We start from the raw sequence: 14836 nt of genomic DNA, 5'->3' as shown, positions 1-14836 counted from the left end.
TGTATTTTCAAATATTTATGCATTATTCAATAAATAGATTACATTTTTTGCATTGTGAATTTTTCATGACAATTCATCTTTCATCAAAACGTATTTTTCAATAAAATTTTCATTATCTTTTACTTTTTTGTTGTTCCTACTTTCAATGGTATTTATCATGACTTTAAATCAGTATTTTTTACTTTAAATATTTATGCTGTAATTCATTGTTTTTTTTTTCAGCATAAAGGCACTAAAACTTATACTTCCATGATGTTTATACTTTTGTAAACCACAATATCACTCACAATTAGACTAGATTTATTTTTTTCACGTTACAGTAGCACAATTGATTTGGGAGGCCTCATTTCCTAGGGAAAATAACATGAATTCTTATTTCCCCCCTCTCTTTTTCTTGCATGCCTCCTTTCGTCTGCTCTGAACCAAGTAGGAGCTTTCTAATAAGTTCCTTTCCCATGCCTCCCTGGGCCTGTTATATTTATAGTGCTCATAATTCATTTACTTAGCTTGAGTTTGCTGACAGATCCCCTTTTGCAGTGCCTGCCATGACCGCTCCTACAAATTTGATTAAATAGAGCAGGGAAGCTTAAAGCTTTGTGTCTGCGTCTGTCTGATCAAAGCCCACTGGCTGTCTCTCGCCTGTCATTCGGGGTCAGTCTTTTCTCACACGCATGGTGAGCTATGACTTCTTACAGTGTGACATCTAGGACTGGCTCTGTGCTTGGAGAAAACAGGCAGTGTTTGCTTTATCCCTGCGATATGCTCTCATGGGAGAGTGTGTATTGGGAGCCATGGCACACTTGCATCTCAATGATGGCTGCTGGAGCAGATAAAGATGAGTTTCTCGTAAAGCCTGGATTGGCCTACATGACATTTTTAAGCGTGTGGATGTTTTAGGGGGGCTAAAATATCCATGTGTGTCCCTCTTCCCTCTCTTGAAACATCAATGCGAGTCCCTCTCTACCTTTTTTCCTCTTCCTACCGCCCTCACTTTCCCTTTTGTGTTTTCTGAGATGATATAGGGTTATGACAGGCTTTAGGAGCCAAGGCCGTTCGGATTGGATTTTCAGTTTGAGCAGAGGCCGCTCACTCCTTTTCCGGATGGGACGATTTGCATAATTGTTCCATAATGCCCAAATTAGCATCTGTAAATCTTAATTTGATAATGCATCTTCTTGTCGAGGTGGCAGGCCGGAATTGGATTATGGGCTCGGATCTCATTAGCGCTATTTGACAAAGGTCGTTTTCATAACACCAGTATGTCATCAACTGCGATTTCAAACAAATTAATTCCTTTTTATCATTTTCTCCTGGCTGGAAGTCATCCCCCCTGCCCCTTTTGTCCTCCTTTGCTATTTTCTGTACATTAAAGGCTTATATCTTATCGCCACACTCGAAAAGTACACACACACACACAATAGGGTAGGTGAGTGAGACACGGTGCTGTTTTTAAATGTATTTTTACTTTTTTACTGGCATTCATGCTGTTGTTGAATCAGCAAAAGTCAGTGTGAGCCCATTTGACTTCTCATCAGGTATCAGACTGTCTTATTTCTGCCGTTTGACTGTTTCCCACAGCGTGACACTGCATCTCTGTTCTCTTTTCTCACAGGAAACAAGGATAAACTGCATCCGCATCGCCCGTAAAGGTGAGTTATTCAATGCTGATGCTACAGAACTTGTTCTTTGTAGAAGTACTATGCAGTTTTGTGTGAAAATGTTTTTTGAAGGACAGAGTGAGGTGAATTGACCTATACAGGGTCGAAATCAACGTACTGAGGGTTTGCATAAATTTAGACTATAAATGTTTCTTACCAGGCATGAAACTATTTTATATTAAAAAATAAAGAAATAATTTTGTAATTATGATTATGAGTAATTATGAGTGGGATTTTAAAATACATATTTTTGTCTTTTTGACAATGGGTTTACATTCAGATTTCATTCTATTGAAGGGTCAGTGAAAGAGGCCCTTAAAATGACGATATTACCCCTTTAACATGAAGTGAATGTAAAGAGTTTGTAAACAAGTTAAAGTATGATAGAGTGGCCACAAACAGTAAAACATAAAAATTGCAGTGGATTGGATGGCTGTTGGTATTCTGACTGCACAAGTGTAGGTTTTTCAGTTTATTTGCTATTTACTTATTCACAATATACATGCCTGAGGGCCACAGCTTTTCCAAGTTGTCATCAGCATTCTAGCTCCAGATCCCACAGGAACTAACAGTTTGCTGCAGGCGGATGGTGCGTCAGTGTCGATTTTAGCATCTGAGACATCAAAAGGGGTGGAGATAGACCACTTGAATGGGAGAAATTGTAACGTTAAATATGGCATCTGTAGTTCTGCTTTAGAGTTGGTTGCTTTTATTGATACAACTATTGCAGCAGCTGTAGAAAGCCCTGCCTTAGAATAACAAAGGCCAATCACCTTATTGTTTACACTAGAACAATATATATATATAAGCCCGCAGGTGATGGAGATTTACCGCTGATTACAGAACCGGCTTTCTGACAAGATGCGCATTAAACATCACATGCGATTTATCGTGCAGCCCTAATATATATACATATATATTAGGGCTGTCAAAATTAACGCGTTAACGCAAATGTATTTTAATGGCACTAATTTTATTAGCACGCGATTAACGCCGTGCACATTTTCCGTTTGACTGGTGGCCTAACCCGTAGTTGGAGAAATGGAGATGCACAGTTGCCAACTTAGCGATTTAGCAACTTTTCAGACCCCTTTTGCGACTTTTTTTTTTTCTTTCAAAAAAGCTCATAGCGACAAATCTGTAGGGTTTACCCAAACCTTATTTTGTTTCTGAGACTCGCCAGTACTGCCGCGCGAGCGCAAGGTCTCTCTTTCCCGCTGTGCACACACCTCTATCTGCGTCTGCTCTGTTTAGCGAGCGGCAGAGGAGCAGCGCTTTCAGTTAAGCCAGATATTATGTTGCTTCTCTAATTTTACATGCCAGTATAGCTGAAATCACAGCACAGCTATTGTCTTTATCTTATGTGTATTTGATTTCATCAGACGACGGCTCGATTATAAATCAGGATTTTTGTGCAGATTAACATCTTGGAAGGGAGAGCTAGTAATGTAGTCTTTTAATGGGTCGCGGTTCTGTCACTATTTCATATTCATTCCATTGTCTGACAACAGAAACAGTAAATTATATAAATGAAACAGTTTATTGAGAATTTAGCTGCATCAAAATACAGTATGTGGGCACAGAGAGGCAAACAAATGTATTAATAAATAATAAATGTACATTTTGCATGTTCAGAAGAAGTGAGCTGCCCTGTCCTGCAAATAATGTAAACAGGCTTGTGTAAGTAAATAGCTCAGTGCAAATAAAGAGAAGTAATGGGAACCTGGTATTTCTGTTCTTTTTTTCATGTGTCTAATAGACATGAATAAGTTCTTTGACCTCTAACATCTATGACCTTTGAAACATGTCTAGTCTTCATGCTCTGTGTTGACTATGGTTTCACTAATAATAAACATACATTTGCATAAAGAATCCATATTTGTCCATGCCCATGTTGATTAGAGTATTAAAACTTGAAAAGTATTAATTTAAGGTACATTTAGAACAGATAAAAAGGTGCGATGAAGTTACTTATGACAATCATGCGATTAATCGCGATTAAATATTTTAATGTCCACTGTTTTAGTAAAACAACTCAAACAGGGCAAAAATGCATTTTAAGTTTAGAAACATTTTGAGTCTCCCCCTCCCTTGCCTCATTTGGTGATTTGGTCCAAATGCCTGCTTTCCTCTTTTACATCACCTACACACACACACACACAAGTCTGGTGAGAGAGAACAAAGCCAATAGTTATGGAACTCCAGTAAGTAAGGTTTTCAAGGCTATTTTATTCACTTAAACATCGGATGAAGTGATTATTTTCTCTTTAATACAGATAATGCCAATGTATTTTCAATGAGTCGCTATGTTAGCAATAATAATGTTACCTGCTTGACGGAAAGGGTTGCCAGGTTTTCATAACAAAACCCGCTCAATTGCTACTCAAAACTAGCCCAAACTATCTGCGTTTCGAGGGGGTCCCCCGGTAAAAATCGCGTTCCGGGGGCTAAAATACACATTATTGGGGTCGCTTCAACCCGCGGACATGAAAAACAACCCGCGGCAACAGTGATAAAGTAGCCCAATTCCACGGGAAAACCGCGGACTTGGCAACACTGTGACGGATAGTAATGTCTACAACGGACACGAGAGCTGTGCCGCGGCGCGACCACTACAGCTTGAAGTGTTCTAATTTGGCACAGTCTCCCTGCTGCACTAATAGTAGTAAGCCATTCCTCTGTGTATACATATCCTTACAAGTACAATTTTAGCTGTATTATTTGTGTTCCCTTCAAAAATTGCTCTTGACAAATTTTGTTTATTGTCCCCCCTACTGTTTGACGAAATTTACGCCCCTGGATACAGAAGAACTTTGCCTGTTGAATATTAAAAACAATCAAACTGTAACACCGTGTGTCCCAACCAGACGCAACGCGAAGCGATAAAAAGTATATTTTAGTAGTTTTTGTCCTAACCACCCGTGACAGCGACACGGGATTCTATTTTAGAAACGGTTTTTATTTTCTGCGACGTCACCGCAGGAACAATATACAAAATATGACAGTGATAATCTCAGGAAATTATTATGTGATTTATTCAATGTTAAAATTGTCTAATGTGAGTTTGAATATTATTTTGTGTGATCTTTATAGCTATACTGAATGCAACAATAGATATTTTACCTCAGATCTTAAAAATAAATTACACTGCGAACCAACACGTTTATTCCATAACAAAGATGGTATTAGTCACTCACTCACTCACTCACTCGTATTAGTCACTCACTCACTCACTCACTCACTCAAAACTGTTCAGTCCATTCACATTTGAATAATCTATTTTCCATGTCCACTTTTCTTTTCTTCACACTTGCCATGTTTTTGCTGTCACATCATATCACTGGACGCGACAAAGCATTGCAAATCAATTGAACTTTGTGTCAGTACGTCATAAATAGAACGAGTCAGCAGTTTACTGTCGGGGATTTGTCGTGTCGCGCCGCATCCAGTGTAGGTAGCATCACTGATTATAATGGGTTCTATTGTATTTTGTTGCGTCGTACTGCGTTTGAATTTTCATGCCATATTATTTGAAATTAGCGCGGGCCAAAAAAAATGTTCTCACAGGCCGCCTATTGAGGAACCCTGCACTAGAATGTGTATTTTCATTAGCAGGACTAGCCTGAGAATTGTTTTGATTTCATCATTTGATCTAAATTAAGTCATTGTTGTGAGATTTTATCCCTGATTTGAAATATGTTATTAAAACTTCTTAAAGAGATTTGGGCCAAGTTCTCACAGCAGCAGAATACGCTTGTCATTCTTCGATGAGTCCTTGCATTGTGTTGTGTTTTAGAAATGAAGGAAATGTCAGTAAACTTAACAGATGTTGTCATATACCTGTACCAGTACCTTTTCTGTTGGTCTACGATTTTATTTTCTTACAGGGTCTAACCAAACTCACACACTGTTAAATTTTCAGGACTCACTCATTTCCGGAAAACCCATGGTGTGTGAACAGAAATTGGATTGGACAATTAGTCTTCAATTAATTCAATGCGAGAGAGCCACTCCAAGTTTTACATAAGTGTCTATTAAGTGTTTCAGGTTTCTTGTGTGATTTTGGTAGCTTACAAAGATGCAGATATGTGCTGCCTGTTATCTGAAGGTTTTCTCCCATCAGTTTGCGCCACTGTCTACTATAAAAAGCTTCTGGAGGCTAGTTAAAATGTGATGGATGAACTCACAATTGGACTTTTTTAATTTCTTAAGTGAGAAGACTTTAAAGTTTTGTTTATCTCACCATCTTTGATATTGTTAGAGGTGATGGTCTCGAATAGAATACAGGCTTTACTTCCATTGCATGCCCTGTTCAAAAAACAGCATATGTGGTTAGGTATGTTTTGAAGCATGGGAACTGGTTTGAGCTGGTTTAAGCTGGTCTTTAGTTGGCCATGAGCTGGTTTAAGCTGGTCCTGAGCAGGAGCTAGTTGCTCAGGACCAGCTTAAACCAGCTCAAACAAGCTACCATGCTTCAAAACATATCTAACCAGCATTTGCTGGTTTTTACAACAGGGTGTTCATACAGAAAGTCTTCAAGCTCTTACTATAAACGACTGTGTGAACAGGACATCTTGAGGCTTACACCTTCCAGTAAATTCAGCAATCCCAAACACTGTCAGTGTGAATGTAGCCTCAGAGATTTCAGTGTTTCAACGTTCAAGTAGTGACCGAGGGACGCTGCCAGTCCAGGTTTTGATATCAAAGTGGTTCCCCTCTTCCAGGTCAGTAGTCCAGCTCTGTGGTCATTGCTCAAACCTCTGAGAGCTGTACCACTGAGAAACACTTCATAATGGTTCACTAGAATTCAGAATTCAGAGCTCAGAATTCCGACACAAGTTGCAAGCATCCGTGGATTCCCTAAAGGGCAAAGCAGCTTTGGGATGTGTATTGGTTTACAGTGAAATTTTGTGTCTAGACACACAGATTTTTCCCTTATATGGCCCCCTACCCCTCCCCTTTCTCTTCTGGAGACAAGGGCACTAACGGAGAACAGGTCACTCTTTCATCATGTTTGTTTTGGTTGCTTGTGGTAGGGGAGTGAACTATATCAAAGCAGATTTGTCTGGGGCAGGCAGTCTCGGAGCAGACATGCTGCAGCACGTGGACAGAGAGAGAGAGATCAGTTTTCGGGTCCCTGTCTGGTCAGGAGAAAGACCTTCACATCAAACACCACTGATGGAATCACCTGTGCTTGTCAATACATGCTACCACCTGTCAGGCTCCTCAGAGAAAGATGAAAAGGTTCATGAAGCATAGATTTCTGTCAAAGCTACAAGAAAGAACTACACTCCTTTCTATCGAACGGCATCATGGATCAGTGTGGGCAGGACGGTATTGTAGTCTTTGCCGCTAGTGAGCACAGCCTCCCAGTTAAATCGACCTGGCACTTTTTTTGAGACTAAGTAATGAGGGTGACGACTAGCCTTCCGAGCATGAAGCCAAGAGACGCAGTGGACATTTTAGGGCAGTTTTGTCGTCCCATCTGCTCAGTGGGCAAAGACAGACACACATTTGGGATGTGGGCTCACACGCCAACATATTGATGAACAGAATGGAGCTCTCTCGACTTCCTCAATAGGAAAGAACGATTAAACAAATTGACAAACAGAGTGCTAACAAACAGAAGGACAGGAAACTGTTTCACTACATTTACTTCTTGTATTAGGGTCTCTCATAAAGGGTTTATAAGATAAGAAGGAATCCAGCTTGTCAAGAAAATCCATAATTGAGGTTGTTGCTTTTGATTGGCCATGAAATTGTCATAGGAATCAAGAATCAAGGTCCAGAAGAAAATTGACACCCTGATGTTCTCAAAATGCAACCGAATTACATAGTTTTACAAAACTAAGCTGCCAAGATTCCCATTTCAGTGCACAGGTGACAGTTTAATTAACAGTCCCTTGGCAATCTTCACATAACAATAGACTTTCGTTGTAACTCCAAGTGCTAATTTCCACGTTTGGTGCACTCGGCAGGTGCTCACATTAATCTTGAAACAAATTTCATGCCTGTGTTGGGCTTAATTGATATTCTGAAAGGAAAGTCAGCACGACGATAAAAATCTGATCAGGTTTGCATCAAACTTTAATGGATGTTTTCCTATCTATATTTCATGCGATGAATACATTTAATACCTCATTAAGAACTTGTGATGTAGCTGTTATTGTGGAGATTATGCATGAACTTGCATATCTTGTGTTTGGAATATTGAACTTGCATGTTATGGTAGAGCTATTATGTTGGCACAATATCCTGCATCAATCTTTGTTTTGTTTAACAGTAAAAGAAAATATCTGAGCATACTTAAAACACATGAGAAGCAATGTGTTTTGTGTTTTATATTGTTCAATTGGCTGGTCTTTTAAAAATAAAATGTTAAAATTGACTGAGGCTTATTTTCTACAAAAAAAAAGGAAAGAAAATATAACAAGACAAAGTGCACCTAACATCCAGGATAAATTATCTCCAAACAAATCAAATGTGATTTTGCTTCTCAGATTAATTTGTCTTTAAGGATTCTGAAATATTTTGCTTGACACAATAAATGAAATTGCAGTAAATAAATAAATTTGAAAAAAAAAAAACTAATATAAAAAACATATTTGTAAATTTCAAAAATGTTTTTGCATTCATTGATTTCTGCTTTTTTCACTTAAATTTTGGGTAACACTTTATAATAACGTTCAGTTGTAAGTCATTTATAAGTGATTAGTTAATGATTAACTAATATTTTACAAAACATGGCTGTGTTCATAAATGATTAATAAGTGATATGTTAATATTTTTATCTATGTTTTGTAGATTAAGTTATAAATCACTTACAAGTGATTAGATAATGATGAACTAATCATTTACAAAACATGATTATACGTTCACAAATGATTATTAATAATATACTAATGATTTACAAATCTGTCGTAAGTTATCTTAAAAAAATAGCATATCATGAAAAAATAAAACCAATCCTTAGTAAATGGTTAATAAGTTACTAGTTAATATATTATTAATCACTTATTATTCATTGAAATGTCAACATTGTACTGTTGTTCAATAAACATTTGTTAATCATGAACAAATGATGATCAAACAATTAGTAAATGATCGGTATATAATTTTTGTACGTTTCGTTAAAGTTGTAAGCTGGTCTGTTAAAAAGCACATAAATGCAATTATGCTGAAACTATTTTTTTTTAAAGAATAATAAATTATTTGCTGTCAAGTGAATAAACATGTGTAAATGACTTACAGTCAGGGGATTCCAGTGGGTTGTGTTAAACCCTTTCTCTCATCAGCACAGACTTGTGTTCTGTGTGGAGTGTGTGGGATGATAATGTGAACCGGTTTTACCCTCCACTGAAGACCACATCAGGTGCACAGCGTTAAAATACTCCATGTGTGTCAGAGAAGACATCTGTCTAAACCCTCACTAGTGAGCCTTTACGCTGCAGTACACACTACAAAGTATTCAAAACCTATTGTGTAAATGCATGAATAAATCATTTACAAAGCTTTCTGCATCCCCTAATCTAAAGTGTAAACTACTCATCACTTGTAAATGCGTTACACATCATTTGTAGATTTTTCATACCTGTTACAAATGATCTGAGGTGTATACAAGGCATTTACAACACTTTCTGCATCCCCTAGACTAAAGTGTAAACTACTCATCAGTTGTAAATGTTTTACAAACCTTCCGTTGTGTGGAGGGTAAAACCGGTTCACATTATCACTAGATCCCACACACTTCACAAAGAACACAAGTCTGTGCTGATATATTGTGCTAATATATTAACTAGTAACTTAACTAGTAACTATTAACCATTTACTAAGGATCTGTTTGATTATTTCATGATGCTATTTTTTAAGATAACTTACGACTTGTAAATCGTTAGCATATCACTTATTGATCATTTATGAACGCATAGTCATGTTTTTACTTATAAATGACTTGTAAATGAATCAAAACATGCACAAATTGTTAGCATATCACTTTTTAATCAGTTATGAATGTTTATTAAAATTATTAGTTCATCATTAACTAATCACTTATAAATGACTTACGACTGTTATTATAAAGTGTTACATTTTGATTTTATGCAGTTATACTGTCTCACCATTTTTGGAAATGAGGTTTGTTTTTTTAGAGCATTTAATTGTAGACATAGTAAATCTAGATCAGATCCCTTCACTGTCGACATCTAAAGAATTATGTATATTTAATATTGTTATCAGCCTGATGCAGACACAGACTGTATTGGTGCCTTAGATGCAAATCTGTGCCTGTGAAGATGTGCACCAAAAGCACTATACTATATGGAGATAACCAAGGAGATGGTTTCTTCTAAGATAATTCATGGCTGGGCTCTTTATAAAAGATTCCTGTGGGAGTCTGACTTCTCAAATCTAGTGTAATGTGGGATCTCTGTGGGGGGTTTGAGAAAGTATAGTCTCTGTTGTCTTCAGATATCTCAAATCTGTCACATAGAAAGTTGCTTTGGATTGGAAGGGAAAGGAAGGAATGGTCTAAATTACGCTACTTTAAATAAACTATTCTCCCTCCAACCAAAAATATTTGATTATTTACCCACTCTCATATAGTTACAAACCTGTGTGACTTTCTTCTTTTCCATGCAGTTACACTGAGTACTGAGGCTTTTAAGCTTAAAAAGGCTTTTCAGTTATCATAGAAGTAGTCCATTATTAGTAGTAGTCTAATCCTTATGCAATATTACACGTTTTCGGAAGTTATACAATAGCTTTGTTAGAGAAACAGACTGGAATTTAAGTTATTCACAGAAAATAGAATTTCTCCTTTTGTTTTCCTCTGAAGAAGTAAACTCATGCAGGTTTGGAACCACATGAGAGTGAGTACATAATGCCATAATGTTCATTTTTTATTATTATATGCGTACAATCCAATGCCATACTATAACTCCAGTCAATGGAAAGAATGCAAAAAAAAACAAAAAACAAAGCTCTTCAGTTTTCAGAGGCATTTCTTTGCCATTCTGAGTGAGCCATTATCACAAAGACAGGGAAGTTTTGAAACTGCCTTTGGCTGTTGAGGGAGCAGAGAGCGCCATGGCAAATTCTTTTTCTTGCTGCCCCACATCCCTCCACATGCTTATGACTTATTTTTAGCCTTGGCCTTGCATGGAACCCTAAACCCTTTTCCTCAGGCCTTAGCTCACTCTCTTTTTCATAGGGCCCTGTAACTTTCAGGCCACAGAGACATTAAGGAAGCACTAACACTAGGCGGAGTAAGATGATCTCTAGTCCCTCATTAACAAAGATGTAGGACTCCCACTGTGGATTTGACTAAGCAGACATGGCCTCATTGGCAGGTAACCAGTTATTAGTTTAAATAGCCATTTGCTGGTTTCTTGGAGCCATGTCACTGGTTGTTTGCATGAGATTATCAGGATTTTTTTCTAAATTGTTGTGGCAACACACCTGCTCGCCTTTGCCAAATCAATGAATAGTGCAACAGCTGAATGTCTGCCTCAAGGAAAATGTCTGCTTGATTTTATGTGTCATGGACCACTTGTTTATAAATTATACTTTGCATCTCAAAGTGTCTCCTGTAATTCCTCCTACAGTTTTAATGTATGTTTGTGTAGAACACTATATTTCAGATTTATCTGAATTACGTAACACATAGTGTTGGTTATATAATGTGGTATGTAATATTTAAATATATGAATGAATGAATGATGCATTTATATAGCGCTTTATTGTGTATTGTTGTACACCCAAAGCGCTTTACAATCCTGTGGGGGGTCTCTCCTCAACCACCACCAATGTGCAGCATCCACTTGGATGATGCAACTGCAGCCACAGGACAACGGCGCCAGTGCACTCACCACACACCAGCTACAGGTGGAGAGGAGAGAGAGTCATAGAGCCAATCAAGTGGTTGGGGATTATTAGGAGGCCATGATTGACAAAGGCCAGGGGGGCAATTTGGCCAGGACACCGGGGTTACACCCCTACTCTTTAAGAGAATTGCCATGGGATTTTTAATGACCACAGAGAGTCAGGACCTCGGTTTAACGACTCATCCGAAAGACGAATATAACAATTTGTGTATTTTTAATGTAAAGACAACATATTAAAATTGTTATATATTCATTTTTATCGTATATATCATTTTAATATTTGATCTTTAATCATTTTAGTTGGATTAGGATTTGCTGCACGACCCCTCTTAGTGTTTTTGTGAAAAGAGCAAGACATACAGATTTCCATAGATGTTCACACATACTCATCAGCTCGAACAAACCCCCACAAAAACATGCAAAACATACCCGTACAAGCATGAGTGTGTGAAAGAGTATAAATAGCCCAGCTGCTGCATGTCCAGGTCAGGGCAATTTGCCTCAGGCTCCGCTGCATATGCACACTTTCTCTTTACTCTCTCTCTTGGATCACACAGTCTCATTTTGTGGTGTGACAGAGAGTCATGCTATCCCCAGGAGCCTCCGATTGTGAAATGACCCCTGCCCACACGCTGTCAGTGGAGACAGGTGCCTGGGATAAAAAGCTGACCAGGTGCAGTTGTCACTTGCGCTGCAGAGGAGGCATGCAAACTGCGTGGTACAGTAGGGAAACGGCTCATGATGAGCGATTGAAGGAGCTCTCAGGATTGCCAGATCTTTCATTTCTTTCTCCTTGGCTCATGACTGTGTTTTGGGTTTTGACTCAGGACTATGTTGTAGATGCTTTTCTCACTTGCTTTCTCAGATTGTCAATTTTGTCTTGTGCCTCTGTCAGTGGATGACCAAAGGTCTCCTTCTGCTTTTCAATTTGAATGTCTGTTTATTTCTTCTAAACCTGCTGAGAAATCCAGCTTGTGTCAGATTTACTTGGTTGCTAGCTGGTCATTAGCTGGTACAAGCTGGTTTAAGAGCTTGATCGGCTGACCTCATGTCAGTACCACACCATGCCGTTGATCGCCACACCAAATATTTTCACCCTGGTTCTGTCTTGTTTAACCTGGTTAGAATTAGAATACCACTTTATTATATTAATGTCCACACCAACACACAGTGACACAATGTTTATTATTAGTGTGCACTGCAGTTAAGTTGTCTGTTGCTTTAAACGCTCAAGCTTAAGCAGGTGAATTCTGATTGGCTGTCAATGTTTTATCGTTCATCAGCTAGAAAAAAATAATTCCAAAAATATTGTTCCCCTGTGTTGTTATCGTTATAGTTGTGGTGTGGACTTCCCTATTTCCATAGAATTAAAACGATTATTAAAACTTGTGTTGAGATCATAATTAACATGTTTGTTCATCTGTTATAAACTCTTCTTTTCCATCAGGCTTCATTTGAATCTTTTTCCTCTCCTCAGTTCTTTGGATTTGTGTGTTTGTGTTTTGTTTGCCGGTAAATATGTTAATTCAGGCTGGTTTGTATGTTTATATGTAATTGCTGGTGTTCTCAATTGTTGTTATGTATGTTTGTGTGTTCTTCAGCCGCCTGTAAAGACCATCAGCGTGCTCTTGAGGTCACACAGCGCTCAGAGGAGATGGGGCTCATCCTAGGAGTGTGCGCTGGTGGGCTGGTGGTCCTGATACTGCTACTTGGGGCCATTATCATAATCATTAAAAAAGGGTGAGTTCCTCTGGTCAGGACGGAAACACGTGAGCCAGAGCATGTGTTGCTTTAAAGTAGGGCTGCACGATAAATCGCATGCGATATTTATTGCGCATCTTGTCAGAAAGCCGGTTCTGTAATCAGCGGTAAATCTCCATCTGATGGAGATTTACCGCTGATTACAGAACGGCTTTACTGACAAGATGCGCATTAAATATCACATGCGATTTATCGTGCAGCCCTACTTTAAAGTATAAATGTGAAGCAAAGGGTATATAGACATTTAAGTTACACTGATAAATTTCTTTGTCATTGCATTAGATTACATAAAAAATGTGAAATATGAATATACATATATATAATATATATAATCTTTCAAAAATATATTTATATTATATTTGAGTCTATGATATTTTATTATATGCAGTGACGTTCATGCATATTAATGTGTGACTTAAGTGTCCAAATCTTTTTGGAGCCACTGTATGTGCTGCAAAACAAAGAACTGCTTCAAATTTACACTTACACTTACAAGTCTGTGAGCCATTTTCAAATATTTCTTGTGAAAGTGCTTTTTAAATGAGACTTAATCTGTTCCTGAGAGACCAGGCTATTGTGCGTTCAGCTATGACTAACTTAAACCTACCCAATGTGGTTTATGACTTTGATTATTCGGCTCAGTCAATAGGCACCCAGGTGTTCTCCGCTGCATTCTCACGTGCATCGGCGGAGAGATTGCCAGGGGTTTTCATCTTCTGAGATTATCTGAGTGTGAAATATTTAATTAAAGAGAAATGCAATTCAATTACTCACTTAATTAGGCCCTGCCCGCTGCCGCCCTGAACCAGAAATGAGCCAATAATTGGGATGGAAAAAGTGTGCTTTCAGAGATAATTAGCCCACGGTTCTCAAAAGGTCATCAGATCCAGTGGCAAATGAGAGACACAAGCCTCTCCTTCCGCAAACGGCACCAATCACTGAAGATGAATCTACGCAATGGTCATCTCATCGATTCATCTTCAACAACAGATAAAGACCATTCACCATCTGTTTTTCATATGAATTTCTCACATGCATGAATAGTGATTGCCTACTGTTTTAGACTTTCATCTCCTTGTCTGATTGTTGCTGGGTTTTAGGGATGCACAGATATTAAAATTATGGCCAATAAAATTAACTGATAATTATTTTATGTCATGGCCTTTTTATTCATTTATTAAGAAAGTTAATTTAAGAAAGTTAATTTAATAAAATTCTACTTTACTACTCTTTTACTACTACTCCACCCAAAAATAATTAAAATAATTAAAACACCAATATATCATGCATCCCTTGACCTGGTGAGCTTTCTGGGTTAACCTGGTTGGACCTGATAAAACAAACCAGGTTAAGCTACCAAAAGCAAACCAGCTTGACCACCTTTGGTTTCTTTGATCTGGTGCTGTATTTCTAGCTCAAATATTATGGCCAATTTGTTTGCATTTTAGTTGTCTTTTCCATAATCAGTTATCAGCACATACCTCTTCAGCCTCTCGCTTTTATTTTCCTACTTTTGGGGGGGGGGGGGGGGGGGAA

General features: G+C 38.0%; 1 protein-coding gene across 1 annotated transcript in view; it reads left to right on the top strand.

Annotated features, from left to right (window-relative positions):
* Window positions 1-14836, top strand: part of LOC107704844 (receptor-type tyrosine-protein phosphatase U) — a 177156-nt gene that overhangs the window by 122180 nt on the left and 40140 nt on the right. Inside the window, exons 14-15 of the mRNA XM_016507867.1 lie at window positions 1613-1649; window positions 13141-13279. Of these exons, the coding sequence (XP_016363353.1) occupies window positions 1613-1649; window positions 13141-13279 (176 nt within the window). The remainder of the gene's footprint in view (window positions 1-1612; window positions 1650-13140; window positions 13280-14836) is intronic.

Source organism: Sinocyclocheilus anshuiensis, unplaced genomic scaffold, assembly GCF_001515605.1.
Source record: "Sinocyclocheilus anshuiensis isolate Anshui unplaced genomic scaffold, SAMN03320099.WGS_v1.1 scaffold702, whole genome shotgun sequence".
In the NCBI taxonomy this organism is placed as follows: Eukaryota; Metazoa; Chordata; class Actinopteri; order Cypriniformes; family Cyprinidae; genus Sinocyclocheilus; species Sinocyclocheilus anshuiensis.
Note: the sequence above shows the minus strand (reverse complement) of the source record. Positions and strands in the feature narration are given on the sequence as shown.